This window comes from Aptenodytes patagonicus, chromosome 2 (genome assembly GCF_965638725.1).
Source record: "Aptenodytes patagonicus chromosome 2, bAptPat1.pri.cur, whole genome shotgun sequence".
Taxonomy (NCBI): domain Eukaryota; kingdom Metazoa; phylum Chordata; class Aves; order Sphenisciformes; family Spheniscidae; genus Aptenodytes; species Aptenodytes patagonicus.
The window spans coordinates 149,420,117-149,441,680 of record NC_134950.1 but is presented as its reverse complement, the minus strand read 5'-3'; the positions used below and the strand labels follow the sequence as shown (position 1 = coordinate 149,441,680).

The following is a 21,564-nucleotide window of genomic DNA, read 5'->3' as shown; positions in this document are numbered from 1 at the left end:
TTATTTATTTCAAAGCATTAACAAAAAGAAGGAAGAATGCAAGGATCAGAATATTTTAATTCATGTTAGTGAACATAATACAGTTAACAATCATATTATCAGATTGAAAAAAGACCAAAACCTGCACGTGAGCTTAATATCCTTTGCTGGTATGAACTATATTTTCCATAGCAGAAAATGAAAATGGCAAGGTTTTCTATCCCAAAGTTATCCGAGATAAGTATATGAAGCACCATTTTATAAGTAAGTGTAATAGGATACAGCTATAAGGAACAATAAAAGTGTTGGTCTCATGGAGTGAAGTTTGTGGGGCAAAACGAGTTCAAGATTGCAACAGAGTTGGGCAGATTTTATTTTCTGAGTTCTTGACAGTGTCCACAAAGTCATGGGAATACAGTTCTAACTAGTAATCACACTTTATTGAATATTCATTCTCACCAGTTGACTTTTATAGTCCTTTGTCAGTACGTTTATTTGTTCTTGACAAGTTATTTACACTAGTGTTTTTGCTAAGGCACTTGGGAACATCTTGACTGTTACAAAACTATACAAAACATCAATCCGTAGTTCCGATTTTGTAAAATATGCGTGATACAAAAGAGTCTACTAGTGCAAAAAGAGAAAAGGGATTTAAATTAAGATTACAGATATCCTCACTAGAAACTTTTAGCAGATACATCCTTTTCATTTCAGCAAGTAACTTGGCACAGGACCCATTCTCACCACTCCTTCAGTCACCGACACACCATTTTAGAAGTGTTTCATTGCCAGAATCTGTTGATAGTTAGTTTTGTCTTTTTCTCTTGTAGAAATAGACCAACATGCCGGTTCCAAGAAGAGTGAGAATAGCCAAGAAAATGAGTGGCCAAACGGAGACATGAACAGGTGGGTGAGTCTCTTCATTCTTTTCCTTGCCTGAAATGAATGCATATAACTGTGAGAAACCATAGTAATTTTTTATTCCACATGCAACATGAAAAACATGGAGGAAATGTTCTCTCCTGCCTGAACTTGGAGTCTGTTCAGTGTAAATCTGAGCTCTGAATTGTTGCTGATCAGTAGCCAGGTCTCTGTTGCTGTCCTGGTTTTGGCTGGGATAGAGTTAATTTTCTTCCTAGTAGCTGGTACAGTGCTGTGTTTTGGATTTAGGATGAGAACAAAGTTGATAACACACCGATGTTTTAGTTGTTGCTAAGCAGTGCTTATACTAAGTCAAGGACTTTTCAGCTTCCCATGCTCTACCGCCTGAGAAGGCTGGAGGTACACAAGAAGCTGGGAGGGGGCACAGCCAGGACAGCTGACCCAAACTGGCCAAAGGGGTATTGCATACCATGTGACATCATGCTCAGTACATAAACTGGGGGAAAGCTGGCTGGGGGGGCCACTGCTCGGGGACTGGCTGGGCATCGGTTGGCAGGTGGTGAGCAATTGCATTGTGCATCACTTGCTTTGTATATTCTTTTATCATTATTATTATTATTATTATTATCATTATTTTATTTCAATTATTAAACTGTTCTTATCTCAACCCACAAGTTTTCTCACTTTTAGTCTTCTGATTCTCTTCCCCATCCCACTGGGGGCGGTGGAGGAGTGAGCAAGCGGCTGTGTGGTGCTCAGTTGCCGACTGAGGTTAAACCACAACAATCCTTTTTGGCGCCCAATGTGGGGCACGAAGGGTTTGAGATAATAACAGATTAACCAGAGCGCATTAAGGAATTTATATCTGTTAACAGTTGCGGGTCACAATGTTGGTTCATCTGTTCTTTATGTTGGTTTGTCTAATCTTCATCATGCTCTTTTTTTTTGCTGTACATGTTAGAGATTGGTGTTGGTTTTTGCAGTTTGCTGTGGTCTGCAGTGATTAGTGATGTTTTGCCTGGGAGGTTTGTTATTAAAACACTGTCCTTGAGCTTAATCTGGTATTTGAGATTTGTACTGAAGCCATTACTGTACTTCAGGTACCACTTCATGGAGACAATTAGCAAGTATAGTTCTTCCTCTGAGAGGTTTTTTAGGGAGGAAATACAGAATGGCAGCATTGCTACCTTCTTCTATGATGTTTCCTCCTTCATTACAGTAACTTTTCAGTATTTTGAACATCCTTGGGTAGTTAAGGTACTTCTCTTGGTATTTCTTGGGAATATTGTTTTGGTTTTGTCTGAGGATAATAAGCAATTTAAGAATATCATCCAGAGATCTGCCTCAGGGCTGGATAGTTTTGAGTGGCAGGGTGTGTGGGATAGCATGGGCAAGTACCTGGGACAGTGGACACCCCCAGTGTTTTGGAACTTCACCCCTGAGCAAGCGCAGAATCCTGAAAAATTAGTAGAATATTTGTAAAAAGTATGCTGTCACCCTGGCAACTCCAGAGAGACACAGATCACTGCAACGGGCTGGGGCCTGGCTCATGCCTACCGAGCCCTGTTCAGCACTATTCAGTACCCTCAAGAGGAAGAGAAGGTCTCTGGATCTGTTAATAAAACAACAGGCCCTGCAGCCACTCTAACCCCGGTGGCAGGCCCTGCGGCTGAACTGAGGAACCAACCTGTGCCGGTATCAGTCGCCCCTGTACACAAGAAGAAATCTTGGAAGTGGAAGTCAGCTTGTTTAGTAAGGGAAGAAGAAACTTCTTCTGAAAGGGAACCGGAGGAAGAAGTGTACGAGACAGACTACTCTGGAGTAGAGCTATCACGAGAACAGGAGGAGGAGAGCCGGCCACTGCTTGGGGAGGAGGAAGAGGAAGAACTCATAAACGAGGCAGTAACCACCCGATCTCTATCCCTGAGTGAGCTGCGAGATGTATGAAAAGATTTCAGCCGTCGTCCAGGTGAGCATATTGTCACCTGGCTGCTCCGATGCTGGGATAATGGGGCCAGTAGCCTAGAATTAGAGGGTAGGGAAGCCAAGCAGCTGGGATCCCTTTCTAGGGAAGGGGGCATTGACAAAGCGATTGGAAAAGGGACACAACTCCTCAGCCTTTGGAGGCGACTCCTGTCAAGCGTGAAGGAAAGGTATCCCTTCAAGGAAGATGTATGTCACCCAGGCAAGTGGACCACCATGGAGAGAGGTATCCAGTACCTGAGGGAATTAGCTGTGCTGGAGGTGATTTATGCTGACCTGGACAACGAGCAGTTATCTAAAGATCCAGATGAAGTCAAGTGCACACAACCGATGTGGTGGAAGTTTATATGGAGCACACCATCATCATATGCCAACTCATTGGCAGTAATGACCTGGAAAGATGGAGAGGGACAAACGGTGGATGAATTGGCTGGCCAACTCTGGCAATACAAAGAAAGTCTCTCTTCCTCCCTTGTCTCGGCTGTGGAGAAACTGTCCTGGGAAGTCCAGCAACTCAAAGAGGATAGGTCCTACTCCCCACCCGTACAGACCAGTATCTCAGCTATTAGGAGTCAGCGTTCCTCTGCTCAAGAGAGAGGATATAGTGGACATACACCACCGGCCACCCTGTGGTTTTACCTGTGTGACCATGGAGAGAACATGAGGAAGTGGGATGGAAAACCTACCTCAGCCCTAGAGGCACGGGTACGTGAGTTGCAAGGAAAAGCAATCACAAAAGGCGGGTTTTTCCAGGAAAATTGCTGCTCCAGTTTCCAGTGGGCAGTTCCCCAGACAGAGTAGAAGGGACAATCTCACTTCTGATCTTAATGAAGAGACTTCTGACTCATATTTACAAGAAGTGAGTAACGGATACTATGACCAGGACTAGAGGGGCCTTGCCTCCAGCCAGGTGGAGGAAAGGGACAACTGGGTTTACTGGACTGTGTGGATTTGGTGGCCTGGCACATCAGACCCACAGGAGTATAAGGCTCTAGTAGACACCGGTGCACAGTGTACCCTAATGGCATCAAGCTATAAAGGGGCAGAACCCATCTGTATTTCTGGAGTGACAGGGGGGATCCCAACAGCTAACTCTATTGGAAGCCGAACTGAGCCTAACTGGGAATGAGTGGCAGAAGCACCCCATTGTGACTGGCCCAGAGGCTCCGTGCATCCTTGGCATAGGCTGCCTCAGGAGAGGATATTTCAAGGACCCAGAAGGGTACCGGTGGGCTTTTGGTATAGCTGCCTTGGAGACGGAAGAAATTAAATAGCTGTCCACCTTGCCCGGTCTCTCAGAGAACCCTTCTGTTGTGGGGTTGCTGAAGGTTGAAGACCGACAGGTGCCAATCGCTACCACAATGGTGCATCAACGGCAATATCGCACCAACCGAGACTCCCTGATTCCCATCCATAAGCTGATTCGTCGACTGGAGAGCCAAGGAGTGATCAGCAAGACCCGCTCACCCTTTAACAGTCCCATATGGCCAGTGCGAAAGTCTAATGGAGAGTGGAGACGAACAGTAGGGTATTGTGGCCTGAACGAAGTCACGCTGCCACTGAGTGCTGCTGTGCTGGACATGCTAGAACTTTGATACGAACTGGAGTCAAAGGCAGCCAAGTGGTATGCCACAACTGATACCACTAATGCCTTTATCTCAATCCCTTTGGCAGCGGAGTGCAGGCCACAGTTTGCTTTCACTTGGAGGGGTGTCCAGTACACCTGGAACCGACTGCCCCAGGGGAGGAAACGCAGCCCTACCATTTGCCATGGACTGATCCAGACTGCCCTGGAACAGGGTGAGGCTCCAGAACACCTGCAGTACATTGATGACATCATCATGTGGGGCAACATAGTAGAAGAGATTTGTGAGAAAGGGAAGAAAATAGTCCAAATCCTTCAGAAAGCTGGTTTTGCCATAAAACAAAGTAAGGTCAAGGGACCTGCACAGGAGATCCAGTTTTTCAGGAATAAAATGGCAAGATGGACGTCATCAGATCCCAATGGATGTGATCAACAAAATAACAGCCATGTCTCCACCAACTAGTGAAAAGGAAACACAAGCTTTCTTAGGTGTTGTGGGGTTTTGGAGAATGCATGTTCCAAATTACAGTCTGATCGTAAACCCCCTCTACCAAGTGACCCAGAAGAAGAACGATTTCAAATAGGGCCCTGAGCAACGACAAGCCTTTGAACAAATTAAAGAGGAGAAAGTTCCTGCAGTAGCCCTTGGGCCAGTCCAGGCAGGGCAAGATGTAAAAAATGTGCTCTACACTGCAGCCGGGGAGAATGACCCTACCTGGAGCCTCTGGCAGAAAGCACGAGGGGAGGCTCAAGGTCGACCCCTAGGGTTTTGGAGTCGGGGATACAGAGGATCTGAGGCCCGCTATACTCCAACTGAAAAAGAGATATTAGCAGCATATGAAGGGGTTCGAGCTGTTTCGGAAGTGATCGGCACTGAAGCAAAACTCCTCCTGGCACCCCGACTGCCGGTGCTGGGCTGGATGTTCAAAGGGAGGGTCCCCTCTACACATCATGCAACTGATGCTACATGGAGTAAGTGGGTCACACTGATCACACAACGGGCTCGAATAGGAAACCCCAGTCGCCGAGGAACCTTGGAAGTGATCATGGATTGGCCAGAAGGCAAAGATTTTGGGATATCGCCAGAGGAGGAGGTGACGTGTGCTGAGGAGGCCCCAATGTATAATGAACTACCAGAAAATGAGAAGCAATATGCCCTGTTCACTGATGGGTCCAGTCATAATGTGGGAAAGCTTCGGAGGTGGAAAGCTGCTGTATGGAGTCCCATGCGACAAGTTGCAGAAACTGCTGGAGGAGAAGGTGAATCGAGTCAGTTTGCAGAGGTGAAAGACATCCAGCTGGCTTTAGACATTGCTGACCGAGAAAAGTGGCCAGTGCTCTATCTCTATACTGACTCATGGATGGTGGCAAATGCCCTGTGGGGGTGGTTGCAGCAATGGAAGCGGAGCAATTGGCTGTGCAGAGGCAAACCCATCTGGGCTGCCACATTGTGGCAAGATATTGCTGCCCGGGTAGAGAACTTGGTTGTAAAAGTCCGTCACATAGATGCTCACGTAGCCAAGAGTCGGGCCACTGAAGAACATCAAAACAACCAGCAGGTGGGTCAGGCTGCTAAGATTGAAGTGGCTCAGGTAGATCTGGACTGGCAACACAAGGGTGAATTATTTATAGCTCGGTGGGCCCATGACACCTCAGGCCATCAAGGAAGAGATGCAACATACAGATGGGCTCGTGATCGAGGGGTGGACTTGACCATGGACACTATTGCACAAGTTATCCATGAATGTGAAACGTGCTGCAATTATGCAAGCCAAGCGGTTAAAGCCTCTCTGGTATGGAGGACGATGGCTGAAATATAAATACGGGGAGGCCTGGCAGATCGATTATATCACACTCCCACAAACCCGCCAAGGCAAGCGCCACGTGCTTACAATGGTGGAGGCAACCACCGGATGGCTGGAAACATATCCCGTGCCCCATGCTACTGCCCGGAACACTATCCTGGGCCTTGAAAAGCAAGTCTTATGGTGACATGGCACCCCAGAAAGAATTGAGTCAGACAATGGGACTCATTTCCAAAACAACCTCATAGACACCTGGGCCAAAGAGCACGGCATTGAGTGGGTGTATCACATCTGCCATCATGCACCAGCCTCCAGGAAAATCGAATGATACAATGGACTGTTAAAGACCACACTGAGAGCAATGGGTGGTGGGATGTTCAAACATTGGGATACACATTTAGTAAAGGCCACCTGGTTAGTCAACACGAGGGGATCTGCCAATCGAGCAGGCCCTGCCCAGTCAGAACTTTTACGTACTGTAGGTGGGAATAAAGTCCCTGTAGTGCACATAAAAAATATGTTGGGGAAGACAGTCTGGGTTATTCCTGCCTCGGGCAAAGGCAAACCCATCTGTGGGATTGCTTTTGCTTAAGGACCTGGGTGCACTTGGTGGATAATGTGGAAGGATGGGGAAGTTCAATGTGTACCTCAAGGGGATTTGATTTTGGGTGAGAGTAGCCAATGATCTGAACTGTATGATGTTAATTGCTATGTAATATTATATGCTATACCAATGGTATTACAATAAGAATCACCCAGATTAATGAAGAATGAACTTCGATGAAACCAAGCAAAGCACAGTGATGATGGAACCAGAACTGACTTCAGCATGAAGCAATCCAACATTGCATACCATCTCCATCTTTCCTGCCCTGAAAGATTATTATGACAGATGGAGCCCAAAGTCATGGACTAAATGAGCTCAACGAACATCTTAGAGAGATGGCCCATAGACTAAGGGAATGATATCTGTGTGTGTATATATCAAAAGATAGGAAAAGGGGTGGTGATTAGTGGGAATGTATTGGAAAGTGTGGGACCTGGGCATGACGTAAATGGTATAGAATAAAGGGTGGATATTGTCCTGGTTTTGGCTGGGATAGAGTTAATTTTCTTCCTAGTAGCTGGTACATGCTGTGTTTTGGATTTAGGAGGAGAACAATGTTGATAACACACCGATGTTTTAGTTGTTGCTAGGTAATGCTTACACTAGTCAAGGACTTTTCAGCTTCCCATGCTCTACCGCCTGAGAAGGCTGGAGGTGCACAAGAAGCTGGGAGGGGGCACAGCCAGGACAGCTGACCCAAACTGGCCACAGGGATATTCCATACCATGTGACATCATACTCGGTATACAAACTGGGGGAAAGTATGTATACATCCATACATATATGTATGGATGGGGGAGAGAATCAGAAGACTAAAAGTGAGAAAACTTGTGGTTGAGATAAGAACAGTTTAATAATTGAAATAAAATAATAATAATAATAATAAAAGAATATACAAGGCAAGTGATGCACAATGCAATTGCTCACCACCTGCCGACCGATGCCCAGCCAGTCCCTGAGCAGCGGCCCCCGGCCCCCCCGGCCAACTCTCCCCAGTTTATATACTGAGCATGACATCACATGGTATGGAATATCCCTCTGGCCAGTTTGGGTCAGCTGCCCTGGCTGTGCCCCCTCCCAGCTTCTCGCTGGCAGGGCATGAGAAGCTGGAAAGTCCTTGACTTAGTATAAGCACTGCTTAGCAACAACTAAAACATCAGTGTGTTATCAACGTTATTCTCATCCTAAATCCAAAACACAGCACGATACCAGCTACTAGGAAGAAAATTAACTCTATCCCAGCCGAAACCAATATAATCTACATAGGTTTTAACAGCCTAGTTAAAGCTCTCTGTGCCTGTTCTCAAAGTTAGTCACAAGTTGGGTCACTGTTGAGCTTGTCAGCTCAGGGTTAACCCTGCAGCAGTCCAGTCGACCAAGAACATGTGAGAGCTCGTGTGCACGTAAAAGGCACTGTGGGATTAGCCTGAGTGATTTATAACCATGCACCCCAGTAACCGTCAGCAGGACTTGTTCTCTGAAAGGGGGTGATTTGGGAAAACTCGTTTTAAGTTCTTGTATTTAGATTTTTGTTAATTTTCTTATGAAAGCTCTCACCTTTTTGCTGTAGAGGACTTCCACTTGGCTCAACTTCAATGAATATCAGAGAGAAATAATATGACACTTCATTAGAATTCATAAGTTTGTTTTGCTAAAATTATACAGGAACAAAAACCCCTGAAGTATTACCATTGCATTAATAACATGTCTGTTATAAAAGGCAACATAATTGAGGCAAAAAATACATTACTAAGGTTTTACCTTCCTACTTAACATAACCAAACTATAATATTTATTCATTTAAAACTTTCTACTGTTTTATATCTACAAACATTCAAATACTGACTCTTTTCTATGTTTACTCAAAAATACCTTTTCACGTTTTTCCTGAAATATTAATTTTAATTTACTAAGAACATGATGTACAACTCTGGAGATTAATTTCCCATAGCACATTTTAGGAAGCTCTGCATGTCCAGCAGGATTCTGCTGTTACAATTAAGTTTAAGATTCTTAAGTGTCTTCCCTAGAAAATGCCCTCTGAATCAAGGCTGTAATCTTCCCATTTGCCTATGCATAAGAGAGACAGAGAAAAAGAAAAGACCTTTATAAACTCTTTTTTTGTTGAAGAGGTGCAAAAAATGTTTGGCACTCAGAAAAGAAGAAGAATTAAACATATTGGATGTTCTTATAAAGTAAGAAAAACTATTCTGAATCAAGACTCCCTAAATTATCAAGAAAATATTTCTCCTCTTGGCTCTTTTACTTTACAGTTTGAAAAAACACTTTCTACCCAGAGGAGAAGTTATAAAGGCAAAATGTAAAATGAAAAGAAAGCAGAGCAGAATGTAATATGAACAGGTACAAAGCAACAGTGTCCCCTACTAAGGCAGGAAATAGTTACATATGAAAGCATCTTATGATTGAATGGATGGATTTTAGTGCTTCCTTATATTTTAGTATTACATGGAATGGAATATAATTTGGATGTTCTTTGTAAATCTTTAATGGGGATTAACTGATTTACTGCCACGGGCATGGGCTGATTTAAGCATGGAAATTAACAGTGCATGAGAGATGACTGTTTCTTGGGTACATTTCAGTTTGTTTTCTTAATTAAAGACTACATTTGCAAAACGATGAAAAGCTAACCCCAATTTTTCAATTATTTTTCTGAGAACTACTGTGTCTTGCGATGTCTTTAGTATTGAAATCACGTCATTTCAACTTTTCATCCGAACAAAGGAATCTTAAAAATTGTTTTACACAGGAAATGAGGTTTTCAGCATAGGACAGAGATGTTCCCCAATGATTTACTGGGGACAATGCACAGTGCAAAAGCTGGAAAATTAAACCTGATCTCACAGCTACTACAAAAGAAAGTACAAAGGTTTAAAGATGGCAACTTACCATTTTTTAGGTAAGACTGATTTTAATGCCTAACTTAAGAGAATGAAATGATAGTGCTTTCTTTCAGACAATTATATCTTTTGTATCTCCACTTGGGCATACTACATGTGGTTTTTTACCTCTGAAACAGTGGTCTGGCATATACAGTATCGCGTGAAATTTTCCAGAAATACTGATAAGACAGCTTCTGTAATGACTTGAATTTTTCATTCAATAGGGAAGTACTCCGTATATTATTATTGCAACACAAACAGCTGGCCTTTTAGTATCCCCGAGGCATTACTGACTTAAAGGTTGTTGAATCAGGCCCAATATGAAGCCAGTTTTTGACGTTGGGCAGTAATATAGTTTTTGAGTATAACAAGGTTGAAGAGGAAGCTTGATTATTCACATTAATTCCTCCTTGCAAGGGTATAATAACTGTTACAATACTTAGTTCCTGGAAAAGTCCTAAGTTTGCACAAGTGTTTGACAGATGCCATACCAATGCCTGTGTTAGGTATTCAAAAGTTTTCTGAAAGTCTCGTTCTCAACCTAGGGTGCATACAGCACATTACCATATTCCCATGCGAGTGCAGACAGGGATGTGAGGAGCTCGCAGTCGGCAAAAACAGGCAACTACAAATGTTCAGAAAAGTGGGATGTGCCAAACAAAACTGTCAGAAATTACTTCTAGACATGTGGTGGAGGGCTGTAACAGTCACTAGTAAACAGATCTGCTCTGTCACTAAGGGCTGAATCACTAAGGACTTACCTTTGGGTTTTTTGCAAATAAATCCTTTTTCAGAAGAGCAATCAGTGTTGTCCCAATAACCAGATGGTGCAGTCATTTCGACGCAGTGATGCTCCATACTGGACTCTTTCTCCTCCCAGTTGACAAAGTCCAGTGCAGCATTATCTAGCCACAACCACTGGCCTAAAGAGCAACATACAGAGTAAAAAAAAATTTAAATGTCTCTCATGGATATTTTAACTCCTTAGCTCAGCAAATGACTTCAAAAATGCAATAGTAACCCATTTTTCAGCAGACCATGTCATTTTTTGTAAAAATACAGTTATCCTCAATTTTCCTATATTAGCAAAACATTTTTCTATTAAATATTGAAAGTAAGACATTACCATCCACATTTCGGTAAAGTCCTATCCAGAAGCCTCCTTCTTTATTTCCAAGTGGTTGTATTGTATGGCTCAGAAAGTCAGATTCATCCATGTTTTCTACTGAAACCAAGGTAGCACCTGAAAGGCATTAGCAAGCAAATAACTGTAACCTATGTGAGCAACTACTGGAATGACCTCCTCTTTCAAGTCTGTACAAACAACAACTTTTGAAAGTATTATGCACGCTACTCTGTTGGCTTCCCCATTGCTTCTTGCAGAGGACAGAGCCCTGGAGGCGCTTACTGGCCATGGCCCCCCACCACTGCCCCCAGGACGGTGCCCCAGAAGCCAGGACCTGATGGGAAGCTGTACACCTGGGGAGGCTGCAGCCCCTGGGAGGACAGAAGGCTGCACAAAGTCGCTTGTGTCGGTTTATTTTCATTGTGCCAGATTTAGAATAGCTTGGTAGGTAAATAAAGTATTTCTAATTATTTTTTTTTAAATCAATGTTTTTACATTTTTATGTGAGTTTTGTATAAACTTTTGTACAAATCTCGTCAGTTGATAATGAAGGCTCTCACCTAACCGAGCACACTCAAGGGAGGCCAGTGCCCAGCTTGTCCCAGCTGATGCTTCGAAGTAGTAGCAGTGTCCATGGTAAGGGATCCAAGCTCGGAGATTGTCTGCTTCGGGGCAGTCTCCAGGCAGCTGAGCAGGGTCAGTAGGAGCTATAGCTAAAGACATATGGTATGAAATTGGTATTGATTATGAGTAACCTATGAGGTAGGATACGTGTGTAAATAGTCTGGGATTTCTCTCACCTGGCTTTAACTATCTGGACCTCTATTCCTGACTATTCCTGCAGGCCCCCAGCTCAGACAATAGGGAGAGCCAGGCAGTCAAGATGACTGTGAAACACCTGATTTCTCCAATTAGATCCTGCAGCATCTAACTAACTGCCTTGGCAGTACTGTGAGGAAAACAAACCCTGAGGGATGATACAGATCTTGAATTTGCATTCTCACAACACAGAAAGCTGTTGAAGGCTAATGAAACATTGATACCACAGTCCCATATTGTATGGTTGCCTGGTCTCTGTATGTTGTCACTTTATACAAAGGAGCCATCAATGGAGCATGCCTCTGCCAAATTAGTCTCTGTTTCTGATCATGTGTGCAACTCCAATTCACTTCTCTCGGTCTGCGGTTCTTGCACTGCATATGCAGACCAAATGTACGGCTGGAAAGTTTAACTCGCAAGACACCTTCAAGTGGCAAAATCTATCTTGAATCTCACATCAGGAACAGACTATATTATGTAGCCTTAAAACCTCAAGGAGAGAAAATGACACAATTCTACAAAATCTACAAGCAAACACGCCTCTGCATACCTCTACAAACAGTTAAAGTATCATTCACATTCCCAAGGCTCTTACACTTACGTCAGAACTGCTTTAGCTCTAGCAATAGTGAACGGAGTGAAACTCTTGCCTGTATTTTGGCTCAGTGACACCTGTGTGTGAACTTATCCAGTTGCTGCAGTCCACACAGTCAGTGTACATTCCCAGCACTTACTTATATTACACACAAATTCAAGTGTGATTTATGCTCATGTCTCAGAAAGAGCAAAATACCTTGAAGATAGAGCTTCATCTTATGCAAACGGTTATGACTACCATGAATACAGTGCAGCCATATCCGTTTGCACAAGAGGCTTTCATGTGCCTGAATTCATATATCATCCAATAGCAAACCTCCAAATTCTGCAGGGAGGCAGACGGTATCCTGAAGCATGCTCCTTTGAGGGTTTTAGCCCAAGCCAGAGTAAAGTCTCTAGGATTAGGCAGACTAATGGAATTAGGAATGTGTCTTTAAAATTATTACATTCATTTGCTTACCATCTGATGTCTTACAAACTGAGAAGTAGCTTTCATTGCAGGATGCTGTTTTCCAAGTACCGTCAAGATCTAGGTAGACACAAGCATTTTTCTCCTTTGGTTCCCCTGCTGCCCATTTGGTGTACCTGGTTTTCCAGTTATCGGTCCATTTGTAATAGCTGCCAGTCTGAAAACAAAGAAATTCTGGGTTTTTTACATAAAAAGCTCTGACACATAAATATAGTGTCCTAAGTCTATTTGAGTTTTTCAGCAAAAAAAAAAAAGCCCTGTGCTGCTCTGGTTTTTTAAACACCATTCACTGTTCTAAGCAATGCCACTGGGTGCTCTGAGTTACACAAGAACTACATATGAACAGTGTTCAACAGTGCATTGCTTTCGGGAGGGTTTTTCTGAAGCAACACAAACTTCTACAACATGGCAAGAAACTCAGATGAGTCCATCTTAGGTCATTTAGTAAATCCCATATCAAGAGAAGCAATTACAGAGAATTTGTCCCCTCTGCTCTTCTTTATTTAAATTAAAACTGGGAGCTATTTGGTGAGTAAAGATTACTTGGCACTAAACAGTCAAAATAATCTTAAAATACCTCTTTAATACTCATAATAACTTTTATTAATATAATAATAGTTATAAGTAGCCCTCTATATAGCAGGGAGTTTCATCTATTGCTTCCTGCTTAACCTTTTCTGTGACTCTTCACTCCATTTGGTGCACGAAAGTCTTTGAGTAACTCTAACAGGACCACTAGAAATCTATGCACATACACAGTAAAGCCATTCAGAGTACAGTTGTTTCAGCACTGTTATAAACTGGGCATCCAGCAGGTCTGTAAAGAGGAGGAGAGCTCACCAAGCACCTGCACCTCCCATCTGTCCAGCACTTACCATATTGCTGTTAAGACCGATCCATACGGGCCTTCCATATTTCAACATCTGGATCCACAGGAATGAATGGATGTAGGCATCTGAAATGCTGGCAAGTTCTGCAGATTTGTCTTGACAATTTTTTCTGGCCTCTTCCCATTGCATTTCAGATGCAATGATTGAATAACTACTGTCACCATAACGGGCAAAGCCAGAGGATGGATTTGTTGTTGGTACTTCAGACTGCGTGGTAACTATGGAAGAAAAACTGAATGCATGAATTTACAACATACCGCTCATCTCTAGCATGGAAGCTATAAAAAATAGGTCAAAACGTGCAGTATTAACAGTAAGTCAAAATCTTTATTTAAGCTCATGGACAATTTGTTAATGAAAAAAAAACCAAAAAAACCCCAAAACAACAAAACCAAACCACAACAAAAAAGCCCAAAACAAACTTGTTGTAAAACATGAACCAAATTTGTTAATGTGAAAAGCAGAGTGAAATCCTGGATGCCCTGAAGTAGAGAGTATACTTGCTAGAGACCTGACTAGTGCAGACTAAGACTCATTGTGGTTTAACCTGGCAGGTAGCTCAAAAACCACACAGCGTTCGCTCGCTGTTCCCACCTCAGTGGGATGGGGGAGAGAATCAGGAAAAAAAAAAGTAAAATTCATGGGTTGAGATAAAGGCAGTTTAATAGGGCAGAAAAGGAAGGGAAAATAATGATAAAAGAATATACAAAATAAGTGATGCACAATGCAATTGCTCACCACCCGCCGACTGATGCCCAGCCAGTTCCCGAGCAGCGGTCACCCCTCCCCCGGCCAACTCCCCCCAGTTTATGTACTGAGCATGACGTCACATGGTGTGGAATATCCCTCTGGCCAGTTTGGGTCAGCTGCCCTGGCTGTGCCCCCTCCCAGCTTCTCGCTGGCAGGGCATGGGAAGCTGGAATGTCCTTGACTAGTGCGAGCACTACCTAGCAACAACTAAAACATCAGTGTGTTATCAACATTGTTCTCATCCTAAATCCAAAACACAGCATGATACCAGCTACTAGGAAGAAAATTAACTCTATCCCAGCCGAAACCAGGACACTCATAAATTGGATATTTGAGTTCCCATGCTTTAAGGTATTTTGACTAAATCTGGATATCTGAGTATACACCTATTTCAGATCACTGGTGGAGAGGACTTAGGGCTCTCCCAGTTTAAGGCATTTACTGTTGTACCCTGTTGTCACAACCTGAGACTTTTGATACTTGATGTTAATTGATCACCACTCACTGTTGACTCAAAGTTGTTAGCCTGTCTGTAAGGTCTGCCTGAATGTTGCCTGCACATTTGAGTCAGGCAGTGTATATTTCCACCCTTGAGAATGTAAATGTATTCAGAAGAGCTGTAACTGGGATTAAGCAAACTAAAAATGCCTCCCTAAAACTATATGTTTGCTGTGCGGGAAGAAGGGGTTCTTACAGGCGAATTAGCTATGCTGAGAGTAAACAGGCTGCAGGAGCTGACTGAAGTGGGGGGGAATAGTTCTTACTAATGCTGTAGTAAAGGTGAGGCAAAATTGTTTTATCTGTGCTTCGCCTTCTCCACTCCCATTATATGGCTGGGCAGCAGGGATTTGCATAATTACAGTTCTACAGCAAGAAAGTCAACATTCATTATTCATTTTGGTGTAAAAACAAAAATAAAATCTATGTTCTCCTACAATAAAGATACAGCCAAGAGGCTGCACATTTTAATAGACATCATATGGCAGTCAGTAGAAATGTTGAGAGGATTAAACGCTCTTCTCAGAGACAGCCAGGAGTATGGAGAGATCACTGCAAGAGCATGGTTTTACACTGCACTTAAAAAGGATGCCTAAAAGCCTCATATTTCACTGAGAAGAAATCCATTTCCATTTATTTTTCTCTAGTATTACTCATGATTTAGGTACAAAACCCCAATTAAGATAGTGGTTCCTCTCCAGCAATTTCTGTGGAACAAATTGTACTTTAAAAATAGTATAGCCTTAAGACTAGTGGAGCTCTGAAAGCCTGAGAGACTCAGAATGAGACTCAAACCTGAAAGAAATCACATCGGTTTATGTATTCAGCTTATCTAACTGAGATACTTTTTCTCTTTAGGAGACTGGGTTAAACAGAACTCACGTGAATTCATCTGGCATATATAGCCTCTCTCATTGTCACAGCTATCATCTCTCCATTTCCCATCTGACTTCATGATGAAGACACAATCTGTCTGAAGGAGAGGAGAAGATACACAGCCATTACAAAAGGCAATCAGGAGGTGGTGAGCTGAAGCTCCTATACTCCTAGTGCAAGCCTGATGGCAGAGAAGCGAGGAAAGGACCACCATGACCAAGGTCTGGCCATGACCACCTTTCAACATTTCATCTGAGTTTCTCTCTTATGCTGATTTCAAAAAGTTTTAGTCATAAGCAAGTTGTCTGATGGAAGATGTTAAAAATCTCCGGTGACTAGCTGCCTATCATTTCCTCAGAAACTACACATTTACCTCCTTTGGAAGAGAGATTGAATGTGAGCAGAGAAATAGCCCTTTTTGTGAGGATATCCTTCAGTACCATCAGAAACTAGTAAAGCGGTGTGGGAGCATATTAGCCAGGAATGGGACATACAGATAGACAAATTAATGTTGCATCAACAACCTTAATTTTGGTTTATCATAACTTTTCTATTGTTTGGTGTTGCAACTTTAATGTTGGTGGTAATGCAGTTTGTGGGGGAACTGATGTAATATATGCCTTTCTGGGCTTGTTTTACAGAACTGGTATTTTGCAATAGGTCAGATGGAAAGCACAAGGTGCCTCTTCTTCAGAACCTCTGTCAAACATTTTTGGTGTATTTGGAATCATTATCAGGTGGTTTGCTAAGCCCCATTCTGCTTACAAAAGGACTTGTCTCAGCATCTTGTTATTACTGCTGTAACTTCCCTTTTAGGAAAATCATGTAGCTGCCTAAGATATACAGGTTACTTAAATTTCCTGTACCTCTACAGTGATGTCTGTCAACGTTTCAAGGTCATAATAGTCAAAGTAGCTTTGTTTCTGTTCTGGTGCACCATTAACCCAGTTGGTGTAGGAAACGGTGCTTCCATCTGTCCAAAGAAAAGTGGACTCTTCGTTGATATCATTCATCCCAATCCAAACATTAGTTGTGGCATCCTTTAAATGATAGAAGAGGAAAGCTGGAGGGAAGCAAAGATTTCTCATTAAGGAAAGCTCATCATGACTTACCCAAAACAGGAAAAATGTGCAAAAGCCCAGAAATGGGGCCATATTAAAAGGATAACATTTCCCACTATAGAGCCCATCTGCCTTTAACTAAATGTTTAGATAAGCATCTGTAGGAACATATGTTACACAAGCATTAAGGTTGAAAAAATAGCCAAAAAGAAAGTTCTGGAGCAAATTAGAAACTGTCCCTTCCCCACTGTGTATGCACACATAGTGTTCCAGCAAATCATATTGCCAGTGAGAGAGACAGAAAATACAGATGTCTGTCAGTTTGAGGGATCTGTGCAACCACACTCAAAACAGACTGGAAGTTTCATGAAAACTGAGCAACTGAAATAACTAGAAACACACACTTTATTTCTTATATGCAGTAATTTAGCTATTGTTTCACACTTTGGAGTTAAAACGAAGCATAAACTGACCTGGCTAATAAGCAATTTTCAGCAGATAATCCATAATCTATTTTGGAGAGTATAGCAGTTTCTTTAGTGAGAGGTTAATATTTTTTTCTTTCAATAGAGCCCATATATGTACCTTGCACTTGTTCATTTCGTATGGTAGCCAGGTTTCCTCCCAAATCGATACAAGCATCTCGTGCAGCATGCCACATGAGCTTTCTTGTTATATTGGAAGCAAATATTTTGAAACACTGGGAAAAAAGCAAGCACTTCATTCAAACTAGCAAAGATGGGAACTGCTGTATGCGACTAATATCAATTAGCTATAGGATGTACATTTCTCCAGAAAAAGAAATCAGGGCTAGAATAAGTGATAGAGCTCAAGAGTAGAAAGTATGTATGTCTACCCAGGTAGATACTCAGCCCCTCTCTTTGCACAAGGTGTAATCCAGGAGTCTAGTATCATCTGAACTGATTGTAATGATGTCAGGTACATAATCCCTTTTCACATTTTCATCTGCCTGCTTCCTGGAATAACAGAGGGATCATTTAAAACCAAGAAAATGTGGCTTTGGGTGACACAGCTGCAGGGAATGATCTCTACTGTGCCTTGTCCCTCTTCCAATGATTGTGATTATGACTGTTTAACCTGCCAAAGTGTATGAAATATCCCTTGACACATTGACCTAACATTCTGAGGATGCAGTAGTAGCGCAACGTAGATAAAGTAGACAAAACAACCTTTGGCAAATAGAGCTTCAACTCAAATTGGTACAAATTCTTCTGTTACAGCAATGAGAACTTCCAGACCATGTCTGAATGTAAAACTATACTCAAAACAATTGTAGTTTGGCATCGTCTTTCTGAACTCAAAGTTTTGGGAACCCTGTACGAGCCAAAGGGATTGCTCAAATACATTCTCTCTAAATCATTCCACCTGAAGGGCTTTTTTTTCAAGACTGACCGTTACAAATTTCAGTTTCTAACATGAATACGTAAAACAGGAGAGGAGGAGGAGGAGGGGTTTTCTTAAACAGTAACAGTGTATTTTAAGCCTGCGCAAACTATGTTTGCTGAAATTTATTCAGCATACATCTACTTTTACTGTATTTCTCTGCAAAGTTAATCGTCTATAGTCACCTCCAAAAAAGCCCAGCCATCCAGCCAGCATGTTCTGACTGGATAATTACTCTCCAGATTTATTTTATAATCATAAAAAACATATTTTTTGCAGTTCTTTTTTTCAGTTTCACTGCTTTACACAATTTACTGAAGATACTTGTTGACATACCTTGTTGTTAAAGAAAAACCAACTCTCTAGACATCCTCCAGGAGGCAATGGAGAAGCAAACGTTGAATTAATAGAACTGTTATGTTTTTCACATATAAATTTATTGGAGGAACCACAGTTTAAATCATTCCACAAGCCTAAAAATAATTAGATTGAATAAGCAAGTAAAGGTGTTATAGTATTTGTAACAATAATTTATCACTTCTTATTTTGAGTTAGAAAGAGGCTAATCTCTACTGTTCAGACCATAAAAGTGAGTAAAAGAGCCATGCACTACATTTATGCACTCAACTATTTTTTTACAAACAGAAGATATTTATGGACTTTAGCTGCTCAGCACTGTTAGTTACTGGGCTACCATCTAGCAATTGAAAAAAGAATAAAGACTGGGAAGAAAGGGCCAGTGACTCAGAAGAAATGCTCTGGTCATCAATTAACTTCCTTCTGCTTTCTCCATCCTCCCCACCCCTATCCATCAAAGAGTCTCTTTTTTTTTAGCAGAACACAATGTTCTCTATTTTATATGTCAGGCTGCAGCTTGACCTGAAGGCAAAGTAACCATGGCAGCTTTGAACGAGCCAGTTGAAGCTCTAATAGTAGCACGACTGTAGCCCCTTGTGCTTAATTTGAACTGCCTGACCCTTCTGCTCCTCATCCAGGGCTCTCCACAGCAGGCGTACCTGTTTATGATCTGTTCAAGCTACGGCATCGTCACATTGCAGGCAGTGAGGGAAATATACCAGCAAGCAAATTTGAAAAGAAAATGGATCAGAAATGGATGAGATGATAGGAAATACCGGATCAATCTAAGGGCACAATATGGTGTTCAAACGTATGTTATGAAGTATGTGCCATCCTCTGGGGGCCAACGTCTCAAGTTAATACAATGTTATCTAGGGATTCAGTTTGCAGATTAAAATACCTCGTTTCAGTTGTCAAGATATACACTAGGTTTCTAAGCTACTATTAGAGTCAATAGGGAGCTAGGGCAGGATTCATTTGTCTAAACAGAGGTGCTTAGCGCTGTTTGAGAGGCTATGCAAGGTACCTGCAGAGAGCTGACGGATATGGCACTGTTTCTGTGGGAAACTTACAGTCAGGTAGGCTAACTCTAGGACATCGCAGGTGGCTACAGTCACCTACATGAAGGCAACTGAATACTGCACTAGGGTAAACTGAATTGCTCTTCAGGCAGCACTGGCTGTGCAGGTGAGATCTCCGTTTGACCATAATGAGACTTCAGAGGTCTAGCTCACATTAGCTATTTTGTTGTCAACTCAAGCTTAATGCTTCCCTTATGGTCCAAATCAGTTGCCCACATGTAAACTTCTAGCATCATCTGAAACAAGGTCAGGAATGCTAAGCCATCTATGCAGAGCTGGTACATATGGCAGGGACCGGTGGGATAGCTACCCCTTTCTGGATCAACAGCTAAAGAAGGAGGGATGCATCTCAATCAGACCAGATGCCTATGTTTAGAAAAGTGAATCTTGTTCTCGGTGTCTTCATATAAAGGCAGAATTTCAGGTGGGATTGCTGAGTGAATTCTTTATGAAACATAAATTGAGAGATTGATTTCCTTATACATATATTCCTGAATTCCCATTAACCTCAGCTAAGTTACAAAAATACAACCAAGAGGAAAAATTAACTCTAGGATTTGCAAGATATTTACATTTAGGAGTACTTATAAGCATGTAGGACAGTCTTAGGTCATTGGATGTATTTGTCTTTCTCCTCATTGGCTTGTACCTTCAACCCCCCCTATTTCCTGTAGCTGTCATAAATGTTTTCTTAAGTTCATAGGAGTGAAGACAGACTCCACTCAACTTTTTACTTGGAGAAGTAGTGAAAAGTCCTGTAAAAAGGTGCAGTATCAACCTTATAAATCCAGACAGACACATCTGCATTAAATTACACATGGTACTGAAATCTCCCCATTCTAAGGACATAGACTCTTCCATGACTGGTGGTTACACAAGTTACTGCATCTTGTTGGCTTGTCACTGGAAAGCAATTGCAGAAAACAGCCATAAAATGTTGTGTGACAGCTAACAGCAGAAGTTTGACAGCATCAGTTATAATCCAAGCAGAGACAAGTAAAATCTAACAGTTTAGCCTTGTTACTTACCTTGCTCTGACAACATTATCACACAATTTTCCTCATTATTTGCAAAGTTGGGTTCATTAGGAGCCCAGGCCACATAGGTTACTGGAGTCCCATCTATCCAGCTTAAAGAAAAGATATACAAATAGTCATTAATTAATACACTTCAACTGTGAGATGAGAATCCTAATTAACCTCTCACAATTAAGAAGGTCCATGAGCATTAATAGGAACTGGCTAAAACTGGAAGGACTGTTACAGATTTTCCTCTCCTTACTTGTCTATTCTAATTTGAAGAAATTTATGTAAAATATTACTGGTTGCAAAATAGAAAAAGAAAACACCAAGCGTATTTTCCATTGAGGGGCAGGAGTGATCAGACATCATTTAATAACAGGAAGTATTTTCAGTTAGCCATAACGTAATACAGAGAAGAATATTAAAAGTTTTATTTATCTTAAGTGATTTCATTGTATCACCTAGTTAATATTATGCTTCTCAGTCTGAGCATTCCTGATGTTTTCATAGATGCAAACAAGGACAAAAATACTTTTCTGTGGATTTTACCCTGAAGAGAAATATCTCCACAGGATATTTCTATTAAGTCTTGTGTCTGGAAACTAGTGGACATTCTGTCAGCTTTAAAACCACCCTTTCTGAAGTATCAAATTTGACATTTTTTTCTTTGTGCTTACATGCTTTTTACTTTACTACATTGCTACTGAAGGAAGAAGTTGACACTGCATTTTAATCAATATATCAGAATTTAGGTCACTCAGCCTGAAGTGGGAAACAAATTCAGCTCCCTCATCTGTCTCTTGCTGATGACGATACACTCGATCTAAATAAAGGAGATGCTCACTGCACCCAAGTAATGCCTTATTTCC

General features: G+C 41.9%; 1 protein-coding gene across 1 annotated transcript in view; it reads right to left on the bottom strand.

Moving 5' to 3' along the window:
- Nucleotides 1-39: 39 nt before the first annotated feature.
- Nucleotides 40-21,564, bottom strand: part of LOC143157297 (macrophage mannose receptor 1-like) — a 42,494-nt gene continuing 20,969 nt past the window's right edge. Inside the window, exons 19-30 of the mRNA XM_076332117.1 lie at nt 20,702-20,802; nt 18,571-18,713; nt 17,416-17,530; nt 16,636-16,832; nt 15,776-15,866; nt 13,631-13,863; nt 12,747-12,912; nt 11,431-11,583; nt 10,871-10,987; nt 10,506-10,667; nt 8,399-8,431; nt 40-915 (exon numbers count right to left, since the gene is read on the bottom strand). Of these exons, the coding sequence (XP_076188232.1) occupies nt 785-915; nt 8,399-8,431; nt 10,506-10,667; nt 10,871-10,987; nt 11,431-11,583; nt 12,747-12,912; nt 13,631-13,863; nt 15,776-15,866; nt 16,636-16,832; nt 17,416-17,530; nt 18,571-18,713; nt 20,702-20,802 (1,642 nt within the window). The 3' untranslated portion in view covers nt 40-784. The remainder of the gene's footprint in view (nt 916-8,398; nt 8,432-10,505; nt 10,668-10,870; nt 10,988-11,430; nt 11,584-12,746; nt 12,913-13,630; nt 13,864-15,775; nt 15,867-16,635; nt 16,833-17,415; nt 17,531-18,570; nt 18,714-20,701; nt 20,803-21,564) is intronic.